The 20,376-nt window shown below is 54.3% G+C and overlaps 2 protein-coding genes across 2 annotated transcripts; one reads left to right on the top strand and one right to left on the bottom strand.

The window, feature by feature from the left end:
- Positions 1-3,558: 3,558 nt before the first annotated feature.
- LOC140670699 (uncharacterized) lies at positions 3,559-3,933 on the top strand. The gene has a single exon (XM_072901413.1). The coding sequence runs from the start codon at positions 3,559-3,561 to the stop codon at positions 3,931-3,933; it is 375 nt and encodes a 124-aa protein (XP_072757514.1).
- A 14,672-nt stretch (positions 3,934-18,605) lies between these two features.
- Positions 18,606-18,956, bottom strand: LOC140670698 (uncharacterized). The gene has a single exon (XM_072901412.1). The coding sequence runs from the start codon at positions 18,954-18,956 to the stop codon at positions 18,606-18,608; it is 351 nt and encodes a 116-aa protein (XP_072757513.1).
- Between the last annotated feature and the right edge of the window lie 1,420 nt (positions 18,957-20,376).

Genomic DNA, 20,376 nt, shown 5'->3' with positions numbered 1-20,376 from the left:
GCCCAATATTACAGAGATCAGGAACAGGAGGGCCCTGACAGTGGCGATTATATATGAAGTGGGAGGGGAGAGAGCCAGCCAAAAAGCTATGGCTCTTGCCTCCAAACTTAGGAAGGCGTTGGAGGGGGTGGAGGGAGTTAAAGTGTCCCTCCCTACCAAGACTGCGGAGCTCCTGTTCCGAGACCTGGACGACGTAGTCCAGACTTCGGAGGTAAGGGACGCAATCGCAGAAGTCGGTGGATGTGCTCACGGGGACATCAAGGTGGGGGCGATTCGAAGAGCCCCCAACGAGATGGGGTTGGCGTGGGCCAAATGCCCTGCAGCTGCCGCCAATTTGGTGGCGAAAGCTGGCAGAATCAGGGTTAGATGGGCCCACACCAGGGTTGAATTGCTGGAGGAGAGGCCCCTCCAGTGCTTTAAATGCCTGGGTAGGGAACACGTACAGTCTAGATGCACGGCAGCCGTGGAACGGAGATTCGGTTGCTTCCAGTGCGGGGAGGAGGGACACCGAGCGGACTGTAGGGCGGCGCCCAGATGTCCCATATGCGCGGATAGGGGGAAGCCGGCAAGACATAGGGCAGGGAATGCGGTCTGCCCCATAGCGCAGGGAGGCCGCATGTCTGGGCGAACTGCCGGGGCCCCTAGTGGGGAAACACGCAGGCCCGCAGGAGAGAGCCCTGGCGGAAAACCCTCCTCTATAAAGGGAGAAAGACCGGACGCGTCAAAGAGGGCAATGGATGTGGGAACTCCCACGCCTCACGGCGCGTCAACCCCTAGGTCGCAACCGAAGAGGAAAAAAGAGGGAGAATTGGAGAAAAAGGCCAAAGACCTTAACAATTCTTGCTCTTCACCCCCCAATAAGCAGCTAAAGGAGGGGGGGAGGAAATGGAGGGGAATGAGGAAACGAAGTGTGTCCCCGACATCAAAGAAGGGGAGAATACCCTGGAGGGGGTACCGCCGGTAACCGCCGGAGCAGCGGTAGCTGGGATGGTGGGTGAGACCGAGGCGAAGAAGAGAAACAAAGGGGAGGATGAGGATAAAATTTTCTTTCCCTTAGAGTACCCCCCTGAAGGAGAGGGTACAAAATGAGAAAGGGGCCCCGAAAGCCCCTCTTCTTTAAAGGAATCGGAGGCAGGCCCGAGTCAAAATTTAAATAATAAATAAATGGCGGCTTAGGTCCTGCAGGCAAATCTCAACCACGCCCGTCAGGCGCAAGATTTGTTTGTGCACACTCTGGCAGAGCGTAATTGTGGTTTGGGCATTGCTGCGGAGCCGTACCAGATCCCCGAGCACCCTTCGTGGGTGGGGACCGATTTGGGCTCCGTAGCAATTACATGGAGGGCGGATGCTCCGGCCTCACTTCCCGCCACACTGACGGGCAAGAGCAAAGGGTGGGTGGCGGTCAGGTGGGGACCCGTTTTGGTCGTCGGGGTCTACCTGCCGCCTAGCCTGGACCTCTCAGGATTTGCCGAGAGGTTGGACTCTCTTTCCGCTATCATCAGCGGGAGTGGAGTGGGACGGGTGGTAGTCTCGGGGGACTTTAACGCAAAATCGATGTCGTGGGGTTCCCCGAGAACGGACCGCCGAGGTGTCACGGTCGAGGAGTGGGCCGTGACACTGGATTTAAGGCTGCTCAATGAGAGAGAAATAAGCACCTGCATACGGGAAAGGGGAGAGTCGGTGGTGGACCTTACCTGGGCATCCCCAGCGACCCTCAACAAGGTGCTAGGGTGGAGAGTGGCCACTGAGGTCGAGACATTGTCGGACCATAGGTACATAGTCTACGGCCTCGTGGTCACACCTGAGCAGGTGCTCCAGCGTCGACAGCTGAGAGAGACGCGACCTCTCCTAGGCGCTGGAGCACAAAGAAAATGAACGAGGACGCCTTTATGGCCTCGATTTTCTCAGCCACATGGTTGGGGAAAGGAAAACCGAAAGAGGCCAGTAAAGACATCGACCAGGAGGTTGAGTGGATCCGGGGCGTCATGTCTGAAGCATGTGATGCGTCAATGCCCCGGATCAAGGCTGGTCGACAAGGCTGTAGAGCGGCGTACTGGTGGAACGGGGAGATCACGGAATTGCGACAATCCTCGGTCCACCAAAGGAGGATATACGCCCGGGCCAAGAAGAGGGATAGGCCGGTAGAGGTAGTGATAGGCCTCTACCAGGCGTACAGAGTGGCCTGGGACGCCCTACGCCTAGAGATCAAAAAGGCGAAAGCCAGGGCGTAGGACGAGCTCCTAGTGCAGTTAGAAGAGAACCCTTGGGCACGACCTTACCAGATGGTTCTCGGGAAGCTCCGCAATAGAGGGCCACCGGCTACGGAGACCCGGAAGCCCTGGACCGGGTGGTCGGAGGGCTCTTTCCCCCGTGCGAGAAGGAGGATACCCTCTCCCCCATCCTTACGGGGGAAGGACCCGAATGGTTGGAGGAGCTGAAGGTCTCGGGAGACTAAATGAAGAGGTGCAGGAGAAGACTCCGCGGCACCAAGGCCCCCGGACACGATGGCTTCCCTAGGAAAACGTGGAGTGGAGCCTTTGAGGTGATAGGTGGGCATCTCTCGCACCTGTATTCGGAGTGCCTCAGACTGGGAATCTTCCCTGAGAGGTGGAAAAGGGCCAATCTGGTCCTCTTGCACAAGGAAGGCAAAGACACGGAGACCTCCTCGTCGTTCAGGCCCATATGTCTGCTCGACGAGGCTGGCAAAATCCTGGAAAGGATAGTCGCCAATCGTTTCGTCAAGCACTTTGAAAGCATAGGGCCGAACTTGGATGACCGGCAGTACGGCTTCCGCGGTGGAAGATCAACCGTGGACGCAGTACTGAGGGTGCGCGCCTTTGCGGAGGCCGCGGTGCGGGAGGGCAGGGTGGCAATCGGCGTGTCTCTTGACATCTCGAACGCCTTTAACACCCTGTCCTGGAGGTGTATCCAAAGAGCCATGGCCTGCTTCGGCGTGCCGGGATACCTCCGCCGAATCATCCAATCGTACCTCAGCGACCGCTCCCTGCATTACACCAACAGGGATGCGGTAGAGGTTACGAGACGAGTGGGGTGTGGGGTTCCGCAGGGGTCGGTCATCGGACCACTCCTGTGGAACCTGGCCTTCGACGGGGTAATAAGGACGGCCATCCCCCCCGGCTGCACGGTCGTCTGCTACGCGGACGATACGATCGTGTTAGCCGAGGGAGAAAACGGAAGGGAGGCCTCGGCCCTAGCCACGGTAGCGACGGCGTGTATTACGCGGGCTATCAGGGAGTTGGGCCTGATGGTGGCGCCCCAGAAGACTGAGGCAATCATGTTCCGGCCAGGTGCCAGAGGTGTGCCGCCGAGCCTTCGGGTTATGGTGGAGGGAGTGGAGGTAAAGGTGGGAAATACCCTCAAATATCTGGGGCTACTCCTGGACAGTGGGTGGCGCTTCGCCGCGCACTTCGCCCAGTTAGCCCCCCGTCTGGAGAAAGCAGCTGCCGCGCTGGGCCGTCTACTTCCGAACCTGGGAGGTTCATACAGCCTCCTGACGGTCGAGTCAGGAGGCTGTATGAATGGATGGTCCACGCTATGATGCTGTACGGGGCACCCGTATGGGCCGAGGATATCAGCGACAACCAAAAGACTCTGGGCATTTTACACGGGGTCCAAAGGAAAATGGCATTACGGGTGGTACGTGCCTACCGTACAGTGTCGTTTGAAGCGGCGACTTCTTTGGCGGGGATTCCTCCCGTGGAGCTTCTCGCGAGAATGTACACCGATGTGTACCGACGCATGCGAGGGCTCCGGGAGGCGGGGCGGAACATCGTCTGCCGGGCGAGGAGTGCGGTGGGGCGGCAACACCATAAGAAAATGCTGGAACGGTGGAAGCAGCAGTTGCTCTCTCCGTCTGGCAGAGCTGCGGGGCGTAGAGTGGTTGAGGCCATAGGGCCTCACTTAGAGGCCTAGATAGAAAAGAGAAAGGGAGGAATGACCTTCCGTATGACCCAGGTGTTTACGGGGCACGGCTGTTTCGGTGAATATCTGGGCCGTATTGGGAAGGAACTTACGGGCAAGTGTCACCACTGCACCGACCCCCTGGACTCGGCGCAGCACACCCTGGAGGTATGTTCTGCGTGGGTAAAAAGCCGGGCGGAATTGTCCTTGGCCGTGAAAGAGGATCTAGCCATAGTAAAGACTATGGTAGGGGGGAGGATAAATGAAAGGCGGTGGCCTCCTTCTGTGGAGTAGTCCTCAGGACAAAGGAGGAGGCGGAGCGAGAAAGAGAGCAAAAAAGACGAGAGAAACGCCGGGAAAGGGAATGTGAGACTCCTCCTCCATCTTCTGGAAATTCGGGCGAGAACCTCCAACACCAGAGCCCCACCCTTGGAAGTCAACCACTAGTAAGTGGGCAGACCTACGGGTTGAGGCAGGCAGTAGGGTGGGTATCGAAGTAGGACGAAGATGACGATAAAAGGGGCGACACGATCATCTTTCCCCCTAGGCGTCTCTTGTGTGGGAGAGACGCAGAGACGGAGGTTGGGGTAAGAAACGGATATTCCACCTCCGTCAACTGCAATCTGAAAAAAAGAAGACCCCGGCTGGTATCCCGGGGTCGTATTAGGGGAGGGACACTCCTTTAAAGGGTGCCCGCTGGACCTAGGTTCAAGTGTGTGTTTGTGAGACGGGCAGGGGAAGGGATAGTGCCGTTGGCGAGGCCCTCCTCCATGCATAAACCGTCTGGGAAAGATACCCGAAAGGGTTTTAGTGGGTATTCCGGCGCACTCTATTAGCGCCGGCAAGTCCCACATACCCCGGCCAACCAATACCAGGCCGGAGATACGTAAAGGCATTTCCCCCTCGAAAAAAAAAAAAAAAAAAAAAAGGTTAACCTAACCTAACCTAACCTAACCTAACCTAACCTAGGTTAGGTTAGGTCCTCCACCCTCCTCGTCGTGCGCCACCTTGTCGTGGTGAGGAGGCTTAACCCTGAAACCCCATGGAACACCCACACGGCTCCGGCCAAGTTGGGTGAACCTCCAGGGTGGAAGGGGAACTAAGAGCGCACCGTACCCTTAGTAAGGGTACAAGGGGAGCCCAGCGACTCCCTTAGGGACTGCGCCCACCCCCTTGGGGGTGGTCTAAAGCGTGGACCCAATCGCTGGTAGGGGTAGGCGGCCCTAAATGCAATCGCCCGGTGGTACGGCACCGTTGGGGGAGGACTGCTCCCCGCCCGTGACACACCGCTGGGTGCTCCTGGCACATGAGGGTTTCCGCGCGTGTGGGTGTTCCCGCCGCGCGGCGTCCCTCGGGGAGATGTGGGTGCTGGCATGGGCTGGCGTCCCACAGTCGTGGGGCTCCATCTCGCGTGCAGGCGGCTCAGTGGGTTCTGCCCCTGAGTGCGCGCCGCGAGAGGAGCGGACGGGCCGATGGATCTCCGGAACTCCCGGACCCATCGGGCCGGGCCTCTTCCGAGCCGCTCGGACGTTTTCCGAGGTCGGGGTCGGGGAGGCGGAGGAGGGCCGGCGCGAGCCGCACGGGCATAGCCCGACGGCGCCGGGTCGGCCCGGCCGTCGGACCCGCTCGGACGTATTCCGAGGCAGCGTTCGACGGCGAGATGGAGCCCGACGGTGCATCGCGACCGTTTCCCTTCCGAAGCGGTGTATCGTCGGGGCCCTTTTGGCGGGAGGTAACTTCCGTCAAGGGCGCGTGCAAGCTGGTCGCCATGGCGGGTAAGACTGGGCCGGGGAGCGGCGACCTAGTCCCAACCGTTCATGAGGCCCCCCGGGTGGCACCACCCGCTGCGGTATCCCGGAGGTCGGAGGCCGGGAACCCCCGAAAGCCCATGGAGGCGTCAAAACCTCCATGGGTGAGTAAGGGACCGGGGACCAGTGCCGGAGATGTATATCCCCCGGCCCGTGTCGTATGTCACCCCCCCGGGGGAACTTGGGGCCCTGTCGTGGAGTGTTGCCGGTCATGTTTCGGGACACTCTGCGGCAGGTGAGGGTACACCCTGGGTGACGGAGCCGCAGCGGGGAGCGGGATTATTCGAAACAATAAATTCTCAAAAAATCAAATCCAATAAGAAGACCAAGGCGGAACCCACCGCAGAATTGTATGCGGACGGAGCGACTGAGGAGACCTTTAAAATCCCCGAAGTACCCGAGGGCTCTGAGAAGAAAGATATGCCTTCGTACCCAGGGCCATCGACATCTGGCGGCAAGCCTACCATCACGGCTATTCAGGATGGTAAGGCAGCGAGGGAGGCGTTAGAAAGGAGATACCTCCAATTTCCAATGGCCAAAAAGACGAGCAAGTGCCCTCATAGCGCAAGGCATGTATGCCATAGCTGCCGAGTGAGCGGGAAAAGAAGCAAGTATACCGCTACAGGTATAACTCCCGCTCCTAGTGATGAGGACTCGGCGTTCCCAGCGGGATCACGCGCCAGTAGCGTGGCGGGTGATCCTGACGAGTACGAAGCAGGATCACACGCTGGTTCGTACTATGCTGGCTCGGAGGACGAGCAGTCCGACATCAGCTCCGTCAAGAGAGGCAGAGGAAGGCCCATCACCACGGGTGAAGGGACCAAAGAAAAAAGGGAGGCAAAGGCCAGAGCGAGGGAAGAGGCCAGAGAGAGAAGGGACACAGATTGGGCCCTAAGTGCCTCAATGCCCGATGGACAGGCCTGGGAGAGATGCCAGGACAACCAGAGGGTGGCGATGGAGATGTTCCGCCACTCTCCGACACCGGCTGTGGTGTCCGACACGATAGCCAACTGCGTGACCATTTTTAAGAGTCTGAGGGCCCACTAGAAGGGGAGATGAAGAAGGCAGTGGCGTCCATCATGGCTGCCACAGCAGTCCTTCATGATAGGACTACACAGTCCTCTCCGAGCAACGCTGAAGCGGAGGAACTTCGGCACCAATTGGAGCTCCTCAAAGCCGAGAAAGAAAAGGAGACGAGCGAGCTCAAAAAGCAGATGGCGGAACTCGCCGATCAGGTAAAAGTGCTGACGAACCAGCTCAGTACTCGCCTGATCGAAGAGGGAAGCATCACAAAAAGTGAAAAGGAGAAGGGGGGCAGGAAACGGAAAAGACGGAACCGCATTGAATCTGACCGGGATTCATATTCCGACAGCGGGGAGTGGCATTCTCTCAGGCTGAGGACGCCCCAAAATGTCTCCCCAAAAAAGACCGCCTTGAGAAGGGGCGGACTATCTCCGGCATGCGTGTCCCCGGGCCTGGCTGGTGACCCCTGAATGGAGGTAGAACCGCAGGCCGCGAGCGTAACGGAGGCACAGGGGCCCCTTTTGAGTGGATTCTTTCGACCCCTTTCTCCAATCACTCGCCCTCCAGTCCAGGGCGAGTTTGCAATACTTTACGAAGCCCTCAATCAACACCTACAAATCGGTGTTGACTTGAGGGAAAGAATGCTGCGATTCTTCGAAGCAACGAACGGGCAGGAGGAGGCGGTCCAATCTGCTTCCCTGAACGCACACACCCAGCCGCCAATGGGGAAGAAGGCCGAGGCTGAGATCCCCTCGCTAACTCAGCCCAAGAAGCAGGATACTGTTTCAGCCAAAAGCAGTCAAGAGAAGGAAAAAGCGTCCAAGAAAAGAAAGAAGGGAGAAAGCCAGGTTCGTAACACCAAGATCTCTCCCCTTCCTCCTCTGCCGACACCCGCAGCCGCTAAGAAACCTGGAAGGAAATCTCGCCAAGATGCGGAACCCTCTAAGGCTCCACCCTCTGACGGAGGACCATTAGGCCCGGGGCCCTTCGACAAGAAGTCGACAGACCCCGGGACATATGGCTCCTCTCCGACCACTGAAACTTCGTGGAGCGTGGTGGTCGGACGTAAGGGAAAGAGGAAGGTAGGACAGACTCCCCTCCCCTCCAAAACCGTACCCGTTGCTGTGGCTCGGTCACCGCCCAGTGAACAGGGTAAGCAGAGGCGGGGGCAGGTAAAGGGGGGAGAGAAACCCGGTAAAAGGAAGGTTCCCAAAACCTCGGCGGTTATGATAACTTGCCCAGAAGGGAAATATGGCGAGAACATGGCCGCCATCAGAAAGGAGGTTAAACTTGACCAACTGGGAATCAAGGAAGAAAGCCTCAAGATAAGGAAAGGCCTCACCGGAGCCTTAATCCTTGAGATTTCCGGTGAGGACAAGACACGCAAGGCGGGACAACTCGCCGAACGTGTGAGAGAGGTGACCGGGGACAACGAAGGGGTGCGAGTCACGTGCTTCCAGAAAATGGCCGACCTCCGCATTCGGGGACTGGAGGACTCCCTTACCCGGGCGGAGATTGTTGCCGCAATCTCCGGGGAGGGTAAATGCGGGTTCTCAGATGTCAGGGTGGGAGCGTTTGTTAAGGCCCCCCGCACCGGCCTCAATACTGTGTTGGTGCAGTGTCCGATAGACGCGGCAAACAAATTGGCACAGATGGGTAAGGTACCGATATCGTGGTACAAATTACCCATCGAGCTGTTGCCGCGGCTCCCCCTCCGATGCTTTAAGTGCATGGAGGAGGGGCATGTGCAGCAGCAATGCGGCAGCGACCGATCCTGCGCCAACATGTGCTTCCGCTGCGGCAAAGAGGGCCACAAGGCCAACTCCTGCACAGAACAAAGAGTGCACTGCGCACTCTGTGCTGACTTTGGGGCACCCGCGAGGCACAGGATGGGGGGCATGAATTGCCACCCTCCGAAAAAACCCAACAGGAAGAAGGTCAAACAGATTCCTCCCTCCAAAAAACCCACCCTTTCGGTGGGAGAGGTAAAGGGGGGAATCGACAACGGGAACTCAATTCCGTCCCTGATGGAGGTCGTTGTGGGAGAAGTCCCACAAGCAAAACAAACGGTCCCAGCCGAGTCTGTGCCCGCGCCAATGTACACATCGGAGTGTCGCAAGCGGAGCGCGAACTCGGTCAGGGAAGAAAACGAAGAGGGCGCGGGGGGCAAAGAGCTTCGCTCCGACTCCCCCAAGCCCCGAAAAGAGCCACGCTTAGACCCTAAGCGTAATAACGTAAAAGGAGACACCCTTACTCCGGGCGCAATTGAGCCAGTGGGTAATATGACATCGGACACGGATGGAGCCCCCTTCCACGGCCCTGTGGAGGGGAGACTAAAACGACGGGGGCCCATCCTACCGACATCAATAAGGGCCTGTAAATTTATACAGGCAAACATTAACCACGCTCGGCGGGCGCAGGACTTACTCCTGCAGACTATCGCCGAGCGTGGTATAGGAATGGCGATCGTGTCGGAGCCGTACCGACCCCCTTCAAAACACCCTAATTGGAGGGTGGACGGCTCTGGTACGGTCGCGGTCATACGCGGATCGGACAACCACAACCCGCCCTGTTCCTTACTCAAGGCAGGAAGGGGGTATGTGGCTGTAAAATGGGGATCCATCGCGGTAGTGGCGTGTTACGCACCGCCTAGTTGGGGCCTCTCCCAATTTGAGCTGTATCTGGGGGAGTTAGAGCACTGCATACGCAGCATACTCCCCCAGGAGGTGGTGGTGGCCGGTGACTTCAACGCCAGAGCGCAAGCCTGGGGAGACCGGCTCACCACCCCCAAGGGAGAGGTCCTACTGGATTGGATGGGGGCTTTCGGGCTATGCCTGCTAAACACCGGCAACGAGCCTACGTGCGACCGGCTGCTGCGGGGGGCGTCCATAGTGGATCTCACTATGATAACTCCCTCCGCGGCACGCCTAAATTGGTCGTGGGGGGTGGTCGACCAAGAGACTCTATCGGACCACCGATACATCGAGTTCGGTTGTACCACCCTCCAGCCCGGGAGCCCGACCGGCGGTGCGCCACCGCCGCGATGGAATCTAAAAAAGTTAGACCCGGATAGGTTAATGGCGGCCGTCCAGGCCATCCTCTGGCAACACCATCCGCCAGAGGAGGGAGTGGGGAGCCTGGTGGAGGATGTCGCGCGCCTGTTAGACTCGATCACACAGGCGTGCGACTTCTCCATGCCCAAGAGCAGGCCCCACTCGCGCCGGGCTGCGTACTGGTGGACGGAGGAGATCGCGTCTCTTCGACGCTCCTCAGTCGCAGCCAGAAGGGCCCTTAAACGCGCCCAGCGCCGTGGTGACGAGGCCTGGAAAGCCAAGGCACTCGGCGACTACCGGTCCGCTCGAGTGGCGCTGAGTGTCGCCATCTGCTCCTCCAGGGCGAGATCTTGGGACGAACTGATCGCGTCCCTAGACGCCGACCCGTGGGGGCGCCCGTACAAGTAAGTGACAGATAAACTACGTCACTGGGCGCCCCCCGTGACGGAAACCCTCCCTTCGGGATCCCTGGACCGAATTGTCGGGACCTTGTTCCCGCCGAAACCCGATCCCCGAGGTCTCAATTGGGGCAGCGCGAACACCGGCGCTGCCGAGGCCTGGTCCAGGGATCTCGAAATCACCGAGGAGGAGTTGAGGGATGCCGTCCGGGGGGTCAAGAACAACAAGGCCCCTGGCCCGGACGGCATCCCAGGGCGCGTTTGGAAGCTCGTCCTGGAGGAGCCAAACCTATCCGGGTGGCTAAGAGGCATCTTTAATAGATGCCTCGCGGAAGAGGAATTCCCCCCAATGTGGGGAAGAGCCAAGTTGGTTCTTCTCCACAAGGGCGGTAAGAAGGAAAGTGACCCGTCATCGTACCGGCCGATTTGCCTGCTGGACGAGGTCGGTAAAATATACGAAAGGATTCTCGTTCGCCGACTCGTCCAGCATCTGGCGCGCGATGAGGTCCCTTCTCTTCACGAGGAACAATACGGCTTCCGTGAGAGCAGGTCCACGGTGGACGCCGTACTGCGCGTCAGGGCCCTCACGGAGTCAGCTGTGGAACGCGGGAGGGTGGCGTTGGTCGTCGCTTTGGACGTGTCCAACGTTTTTAACACCCTCCCGTGGAAGGCAATCGGGGACGCGCTCAACACTCACCGCGTCCCCGACTACCTCGTGAAGGAAATTCGAGCCTACTTCGGTCACCGTAGGCTCGAATACAGGGACCAAGAAGGCCGGGGTCACACCCGTCGTGCGTACTGCGGGGTCCCACAGGGCTCGGTGTTGGGCCCGCTGCTGTGGAACCTCGGGTACGACGGGGTCCTCCATACCGCCCTCCCCCTCGACTGCCGGGTCATCGGGTATGCCGACGATACCCTGCTGGTAGCCGAGGGGGACAACTGGGGGAAAGCCCTAAACAGGGCTAACGAAGGGCAGGCCTAGTGAGGGCCATAAGCCGGATTGGCCTGAGGGTGGCCCCCAACAAGACCGAGGCGGTCTACTTCTACGACCGCCGGGCCGCTGGGGAGCCTCCCGACTAAATGTGGACGGTACTGTTGTCCCAGTGGGGTCCCAAATTAAATACCTGGGGCTCCACATCGACGGCCGATGGAACTTCGCGGGTCACTTTGACCGCCTGGTCCCGAGAGCGGAGAAGGCGGCGGCAGCGATTAGACGCTTGCTGCCGAATCTTGGAGGGCCGGACGGTCGGATGCGCCGCGTCTACGCGCACATCGTCCTTAGCATACTGATGTATGCAGCACCGGTGTGGGCGGGCGAGGCGATGGCCACTAGACGCATACAAGACGCGATGCGTCGCGTCCAACGCAGGTTGGCCATTCGTCTCGTCCGAGCCTATAGGACGGTGTCGCACGCGGCGGCCACCATCCTGGCCGGACTCCCCCCCTGCATATGGTCGCGGATTCATACAGACGTTTGTATGACCGGAAATCCGCGGCACGCAGGGGAGGAGTCGCCAAGATCCCGGCCAGGATACTGGGCACTTGGAAGCTCCAGGAGAAAAAGTCCCTCGAGCAGCGATGGATCGCGTCGCTGCACGAACGCCCCCCAACATCCGGGGAGAGGACTATATCGGCCGTCCTGCCCTGTCTGAAGGAGTGGCTGGACAGAGCGTGGGACAACAGTACGTTTAGGATGACACAGGTGCTCTCCGGACATGGGTGTTTCGGAGAGTACCTGCACCACATCGGACTGGAAGCAAGCGAGGCCTGCCACCATTGCGGCCACGAGAAGGACACCGCGCAACACACCCTCCAAGCATGCCCAGCCTGGAGGGACGAGCGCGACGTCCTAACCTGGACTATCGGGGACGACTTGGCGCTGCCGAGCGTCGTCGTCAAGATGCTCGGCAGCGAGGACAACTGGAGAGCCGTGGCCGCCTTTTGCGAGGCGGTCATGGCCCAGAAAGAAAGCGCCGAGAGGGAGCGTAGACCGGGACGGGCGAGGGGAAGGGCTCCTGGCAGGAGACCCCAACCTCCCCCACCACCTGGGCCCCTTTTACGTCCGGAGACGGTCCGGCTAGTTCGACTCTCGCCGCACCTGCCGCCGTCATCGTCGCCACCGGCGACGGCGCACCCATCGACACCCATGGGAGCGCCGCCGAGATGACAGTAAGTGGGGGGAGGGAGCAGACTGGTTATGCTCGCCCGTCCCTCCCTTAATTACCCTTCTTTTTGCCCTCCCTTTTGAACCCCCCCCTTCCCAGATGAAATGAGGGTCGAGATCTCTAAAGTCTCGACTCTTTCCCCCCCCCATCAGGGGGAAGAGAAGACACGACGGGAGGAGGTAGTGGCCTTCCCGTCGCTGAGTAAAAGTTTGATTCGGAGAGGAGGGGAGTATAAGATATATTTTTTTCTCCCCTCCCTCCCAGGAAGAACTCCAACTAAGGAGTGCGGCAAGGGGAGGCTCCTGAAGTATTGCATCGCTAGTTCCAGGAGTCTCCCCTACAATCGCCGAAAATGCCACTCGTGAGGTTTTTATTGGGTATGCCCTTAAATAGGGAGAGTCCCACCCGGATATCCACATTCCGGGGGGATGCGTAATGCATTTTCCTCACGTAAAAAAAAAAAAGGTTAGGTTAGGTTCCTCCTCAATAATGCGCCACCTTGACGTGGTGGGGAGGCTCTGTCCTGAAGCCCCGGGAAACCGGAGTGGAGGGAGCTAAGAGCGCATCTTTAGCCGGATTTTCTCTTGGACCCCGGCTCGGGCAGGATGCATAGCACCGGCATGCATACCTGGGTGTTGGACGCGTACGAATCGGTCCCTGCTACAGACGCGACGGTCGGATGCGGCGGAAATGATGGTGAGCGCCACATAGTACGCCGGGGGCGAAAGCCCTTAAACCGGAGCGTGGCTGGGCGGGGGTTGAGGAGTAACGAAGACACTACGCGAGGGCCTTAGCGCGCCCGCCTGAAGAGCGTCCTCCCTTCCGGAGGAGTCCTTATTATAGATGACACCGTATAAAACGTTACGTATATTTATATATAAATGGATTGATAGCTACAATTAGAATTATGTATATGTAAGCTTATACATACTTATACACAATGCCTGCAACATTTTATGTATAATTATTAATAATTATATATAAAATGGACAAATTTCGTATATTTTCGTATAAATTTGTATAATTAGATACGACTATTTTTGTCTGATTATATATAAAAATTTTTTACCGGGTTTATAACACAATATCAATATCTGATCGAATTCATGGTTTGTCACAAATGAACCAACGAGCATAACTGTAAATTTACAATACTTATATAAAAATGTAACTAATTTACGGAAGATAACGTTATGCTGCGTAATATTACAAAAATTTAGATATCTTCATAAAATTTTTTTAAATATTAATGATTAAATTATACATATATTAATATTAAATATTAATTTAAAGTAAATTAAAAACTCTATTTATTTTCTTTTTTTTTTATTTATTTTTATAAATACATATATATATTTTTATGTATAATTATATATAAAATATAAAATAAAAAATATATATATATATATATGTTACGTCCAGGCCCGTAGAGAGGATGAGTCAGAGAAAGGGCGTAACAAGAACTGTTCCGATGTCAAAAGTCTTATCGACGAGTGACTCGGTCGAGCGAGCTGCAGGTTAGCAAACAGGTAAACGACGGGTGTCGTTATTACTCTGTTATGCGAACGCTCTCTCGGTGGTCCCTTTTTCGTAAGAGAATCGAATCTCTTTTACGCGGGACGGGACCTTATATGATCTTTCGCGTGGAGGGAGTGAGAGAGTTAAATAAGTTTACCGATCATTTTAATTTTTAGATTAATATTTATTCAATTAATTCTTACCATTTTACATATGATCTTATTAATATCGGCTTTAAAATTATTTGTATGAGTGTGTGCGTGTGTGTGTGTGTGTGTATGTGGATCGCGGGTGTTACATAAGTACGGAGGTCATCAACCAGAAAAGAGGAGGAAAGAGTGCGGTTCTAAAGATTTTATTCTGGTTGGTATTTGTTACAATGGTTTATAATAAGAGGAAAAAAAATAATAATAAAGATTTACGAAAATGTAATATGTGTTACGGCGCGATTTCGCACACGGTCGTGTCGTCCGATCTATGGTCTCGGTTGGCTCGCGAGAATCGGCGAGTCGGTGCGATTTTAGGCATACTTAGTAAAAGAACAGGGTTGAATAAAGGAGAAAGGAGACGATGAGAAAAAAAAACAAAACAAAAGAGAAGGAAATTAAACTTACTATTTAGGCAGATTTGTTGCGTTTTTTTTAGCTGCTGGTGTAGTTGTGGCTCCAGTTGTGGTCTTACTTGGCGGGTGGTCTTTGTTGAGCACTGACTCTAATAGATTTTAAGATGTAATCGGGACTCCCGCAGTGTAAAACGAATTGCTTGAATCAGCGAACGACCGAAAAATCTGTGCCGAATGAATCTGATGCTGTACTGTCGACTGATTTTAAATTTTTTGGTCTTCGTAAAGCGCGAGTCTTCCCTTTTTATATTAAATCTTGAGGGCGTGTTAACAATTTGGGCGGAAGTATTTTTGAGATCTTGATGTGTAAAAAGCTGTCGTTCGGTGAGATCCTTCTCCTCCTTATTTTTGATTGTTGCTGATTGGTGGGCTCTGTACGGCCTCTTAGGAAATTTGGAGATTCTTCATTTGGTTATCTCCTGGGATTATGCAGCTGTTTTTATCCATTTATTTATTTAGGGGATCTCGCTATCGATCCTTTTCGGTCATTTCTTTGAACATCGATTTCAATGTTTAAAACATTTTTTTCGTTCCGCGGCCCTTTTATGACTGGTCGGGCAATTATTGCTTTATCTTTATAGGAGGTAAAGACGTGGAGCCGACAGTGCGTAGCGGCGTTATTTGTTTCTTTCTTAAGATTATGCAGCTGTGTTTGTCGATTTATTCATTTAGAGGATCTCACTATCGACCCTTTCCGGTCGTTTCTTTTGACATCGTTTTCAATATTTTAAAATATTTTTCGTCGCGCGATCCTTTTTATGATTAGTCGGGCGATTATTGCTTCATTTTCGTGGGAGGAAAAACGTGGAGCCGACAGTGCGTAGCGGCATTATTTGTTTCTTTCTTAAGATTATGCAGCTGTGTTTGCCTGTTTCGTTGTTTAGAGGATTTCGTTATTGATCCCTTCCGGTATTTGTTTAGATATCGTTTTTAGTAGGTCTAAACATTATTTGATAATAACGGTTCTTTTCTATTGCGCGACCCGTTTTTTGTGACCGATCGGACGATTATTGTTCATTTCGTGGGAGGAAAAATGTGGAGCCGACAGGACGTAACATATATATATAGTGTTACGTCCGAAAGCAGACTCGTCTTCTTGCGACGCTCGTTTTTCTTTCAAACTTTTGACCGATCGATATATCGATTTCCTTATAGCTGACACGGACGTAACAGTATATATAAATCTATATAATTATATATATATTGTATATATATTATATATATATATATATAAAATGTTTTAAGAACCTGCCATTAAAATATTTACCAGTCATTTCGGGAAACCTTGTATGTATAATATATGTATGTATGTATGTATATATACATATATATAATATAAAAATAAAAAATAATTATTGACTTAATTATTACTATACTACTTAATAGCAACAGTAATGGTATTATTAGTGAATTATATAAAAGATTATTTTATTAACACATTTTTTTAATAATGGAAGTATATAATATTTAATTAATTATAAATGTAATTATATATATATATATACATATGTGTCAAGAAATGACCAGCATCTCAGCTTTATAAGAAAATACCCGATTTTAGGGCAAAACAATTGTTTAAAAATTTGTTTAATTATTTTTATCATCAGAACTCTTTATGAAATTAATGTACATGACCAGAACTATACTAGACTGTCTTAAAATAAACAGAACTGTCGAAAATCGACCGGCATCTCACATTTATGTTCGAAAATATGAATTTTTTGGGTAAAATAATTGTTTAATCGTCAGAACTATTGACAGGACGTGTTTAGGCGATAGAACTCTTTTTATTCTTACTTCCCCGTAATCAGGTATTCGAAATATGGTGAGATGCTGTAAAGTGTTGTCAGAAGTTAGCATCTCATTTTTAAAAATTCGATTTTAATAATTAATTGGACGGAACTTTTGTTAAAACTTATCAGGAACTGTAGAACTATGCTGGATGCAAGTAAATATAAAGTTTATTTTTGAGATTCTAACATTTGAGATGCTAACTTCACACACCCAAGGACTGCCCGGCCAAGACCCCGAGCTGTTCGACTTGTGCAGGGCGCGGGCGGCCGTCCAACCATTTGATTGGACGGCAAGTCTGCCCCGTAACAAAACCTTAACCGAAAAAACCGGCAAAGGAAGGGGGAGGGGCCGTGAGGACCAAACCCCCTGCCGTCCCCCTTTCCCCCAAAAAGAAAGAGAATATTCCGTTTGGCTCGGCGTCCGCCCCTCCTCACCCCGCAACCCCTGAGGTAGCTGTGCTACCCAAGTATAGAGAGGAAGTTACGGACGTCGATGCCAGAACTGGGAAGGAAAAAAGAAAAAGGTATGCGAGGGAGGACCCCGTATCCTTGACACAGGGAAACGCTTAAGAGGCCCACCTGTGAAGGTTAAGGTAGTAGAGGGCCCACGGGAGGAGGGAGGAAGAGGAAAAACACTTCTTCTCCCCTCTGTCCCCCTTCACCTTCCAACCCTGGAATCTGTGACAGAAGCGGCAACCACGTCGCCCTCACCCTCCCCCACCTATTGTCTACTTACCGATCATCCCCTAGATGGGGAGGGTTGGGGGAATCTCCAGGTGGGGACAGAAGATTCCTTGAAGGACCTGATCGCCTTTAATAACCAAAATGAAGGCTAAAATCCTTCAGGCCAAACTGAACCACTGCCGCAAGGCGCAGGACGTTTTTGTCCACAGCCTCGCAGCAGAGGGTTATGGCCTGGGGGTGGCCGATTTGGGTGCGGGACGATCGGGGCTCCGTGTCCATAACATGGAGACCGAGGGCGGCGAATTCCGCTCTGGCCTCCATGTTAGAGAAAGAAGACGATTTGGTGGCCGTCCAGTGGGGGACCACCGTGGTGATGGGGTGTACCTTTTTTTTTTGACGCAGGAGAAATGCTTGATGCATACCACCACCCTCGGGAGAGGGATGGTGGTTATGTTGGACCCCGGTGGTCCTGATCATATTGGACCACCGGACTACCAACTAAAACTCCTGCGGTGGCCTTCCGCGCGATGGAGGGGCAGGCAGGGACCCGGGACTCGCAGTTACATTACTTCGGTATCCCTGACTGTGGGTCCCCTCCGCGCTTAAGACTCGGCGACATTTGACTTTCGCTGAGTCTCCTTCCCAGATAGGACTGTTGATGTCCTACCTGATTTCTTCTATTTTTGTGAACGAGTGGGGCCACGCCGCCCGTCCACCTTCCTCTGGGACCCGACACAGGGCAATGCAGGCCCCCGCCTGCACTACCCAGGTCCCGAGGGAGAGACGCAACCGTCTCTAAAGCAGACGTCCGTCTCTGGTTGGGGGAACATCATTCCAGCCACCTTTCGTTGAGGTGTGGTTTTTATAGAGGGGCCTATTGGCCCCTCTCTTTTTTAATTTTCTCATTTGCGTTTAGCGACCATGAGGGGGGATCTTATTACCTCCTCGCCATCCTGTTTGTTACTAGGGGGGCTAATAAGGGGGAGGGGAGCACTTGGTGGAGACATCCAATCCCCAACCATGCCCCCCTCTAATGTCATCTTCTCCTTTGAGGAGAGGGCGACTGGATTGTCCCCCCTCAATTGCTCGTCAAGGCCTTAGCTTCATTGTCAGTAGGGGTAGCCGATGCAAGGAGGGACCCAAGCTCCCATCGGAGTCACTCTCCTTCTCCTGTTCCTCCTCGCTGCTGTCATCTACAACAGCCGCTGCAGCGGCCGCAATCGCCGCTTCTGCCGCCGCCTCTTCTTGTCGGCGTATGCGCTCGGCCGCCTCCTTCTGCGTCATAACTTGTTCGCAGAAGAAGACGATCGCCTTCCAGGATCTCTCATCACCCAACATCTTCGTAACCATGGTTGGCAACGAGAGGTCGTTGCCAACCACTGAACAGAGATCACGGCGCAGCGTGTCCCACGCCGGACACTTCTCCAGCGTGTGCCGCGCCGTGTCTCTTACCTCCTCACAATGGTGGCAGGCCGTGGTACCTTCCTTGCCGATTCGACACAGGTACTCACCAAAGCACCCATGCCCGGTGAGCACCTGTGTCATCCTAAAGGATACCTCACCTCGGGCCCTGTCTAACCATTCTTGTAGACAGGGCCGGACGGCCTCAACGCGGGTTCTTTAACCCGCAGTCTTCGGGTCAGATAGGTGGGCACTCCATCTCTCCACCATAGACCGCTGGGCGTGGATCTGGATGGTCTTCTTGACCCTGGCTGGTAGAGGGCTATGACCCCTCCTGAGCCCCCTTTCCCAATTATACCGCTCCGCGTACATTGCGGCCAGGAACTCCAAGGGGGGCGAACCCGCCAGGACCGTGGCCGCCGTATGGGACACCGTGCGGTAGGCCCTTATCACCCTCACGGCCATGCTGCGCTGTATGCGTCGGAACTTGTCCTTTGCATAACGCATGGCCGCGAGATCTGTCGCCCATATTGGGCATTCATACAGGGCTACTGCATTTACGGTGCCCATGTATATACGGCGGACTCGACCATCCGGTCCCCCAAGGTTTGGCAGTAGCCTACCCAACGCCGTGGAGAAGCGCTTCACCTTGGGGCAAGGACATTGAAGTGGTGTCCAAACTTCCACTCGCCGTCCAGTAGGAGACCGAGATATTTAAGCCGGTTCCCCACCGAGATAGAAGTACCTCCCACCCGGATATGAATCCTTGGCGGTTTCCCAGAGGATTTACTGTGAAAGTAAAGAGCCTCGGTTTTTTGAGCCGCCACTCTAAGACCCATACCAGTGATGCTTTGTACCACGGCTGCCACCGCTGTTTCGGCCTTGGCTGCTGTATCCCCCAGCTGCTCCCCACGGCCAGCACTAATGTGTCGTCTGCATAGCAGATGGCGTGGCAGCCACGAGGGAGAGGAAGGCAAAGGACTCGGTTGTATGTGAGATTCCACAGTAGGGGTCCTAAGACTGACCCCTGCGGAACCCCGCATCGAATTTCCCGTCGGCATTGGAGTCCGTCTTGTGTGACGAACTCCAGGCTCCTATCCCGGAAATATTGTCTGATGATCTCCACAAGGTAGGGAGGGACCCTGTATCGCAACAAGGCATCCATTACTCTATCCCAGGGCAGGGTGTTGAAGGCGTTTGCGACATCTAGTAATACCGCAAGTGCCACCCCGCCCCCTTCCACGGCTTCCTCCGTGAGGGACGTAACACGACTAATCGCATCCACAGTCGAACGTTCCTCGCGGAAGCCATATTGCTCCTCGTGGAGACCACCCTCTCGGGATATATGTCGAACAAGTCGGTTTGCAATGATCCTCTCAAAGATCTTGCTGACCTCGTCCAGCAGGCATATTGGTCTATATGCCGACGGGGTTCCTTCTTCCTTGCCTTCCTTGGGGAGCAGGACCAATTTAGCCTGCTTCCATTGCTGGGGGAAAGCGCCATGTCTGAGGCATTTATTAAATATGTACCTCAGACGTTCTCCCAGAAAGTCCAGTGCCCAGACCCATATCTTTCCAAGCACGCCGTCAGGGCCAGGAGCTTTTCTTGATCTTATTCTTTTGACGGCGCGCTGAAGTTCGTTGCTGGATATCTCCTCGTCCTCCTCTAGTTCATAAGGTCCCCCCAGGCCGGGACCCCAGTTGAGTGTGGACTCCTAAACCACTAGCGGGAAGAGGGTGTCCACAACATTCCTGAGGACGGGAGTATCCAGGGATTCCGTGACGGGGGGCGTGTCCAGTTCCTATACTTATTCAGAACTATTCTGTATGGACGCCCCCATGGGTCCGTGTTGAGGGATGACAGTAGCTCATCCCAACAACTGGCCCTGGACTTCCTGATAGTGGCGCTAAGGGCGCATCTTGCGGCCCTATAGGCAGCCAAGGCCTCCTCTCGGATCTCCGGGTTTCTTCTTCTGGGAATACGAAAGAGG

The sequence above is a fragment of the Anoplolepis gracilipes genome, chromosome 10, assembly GCF_047496725.1.
Source record: "Anoplolepis gracilipes chromosome 10, ASM4749672v1, whole genome shotgun sequence".
NCBI classification, from domain to species: Eukaryota; Metazoa; Arthropoda; class Insecta; order Hymenoptera; family Formicidae; genus Anoplolepis; species Anoplolepis gracilipes.
The sequence above is the reverse complement of the archived record's forward strand: the minus strand, read 5'-3'. Positions and strand labels throughout refer to the sequence as shown.

Bases quoted from the DNA above. Each gene is read 5' to 3' on its own strand.
- LOC140670699 (XM_072901413.1), top strand. From the start codon at position 3,559: ATGCTGTACGGGGCACCCGTATGGGCCGAGGATATCAGCGACAACCAA.
- LOC140670698 (XM_072901412.1), bottom strand. From the start codon at position 18,956: ATGGGCACCGTAAATGCAGTAGCCCTGTATGAATGCCCAATATGGGCG.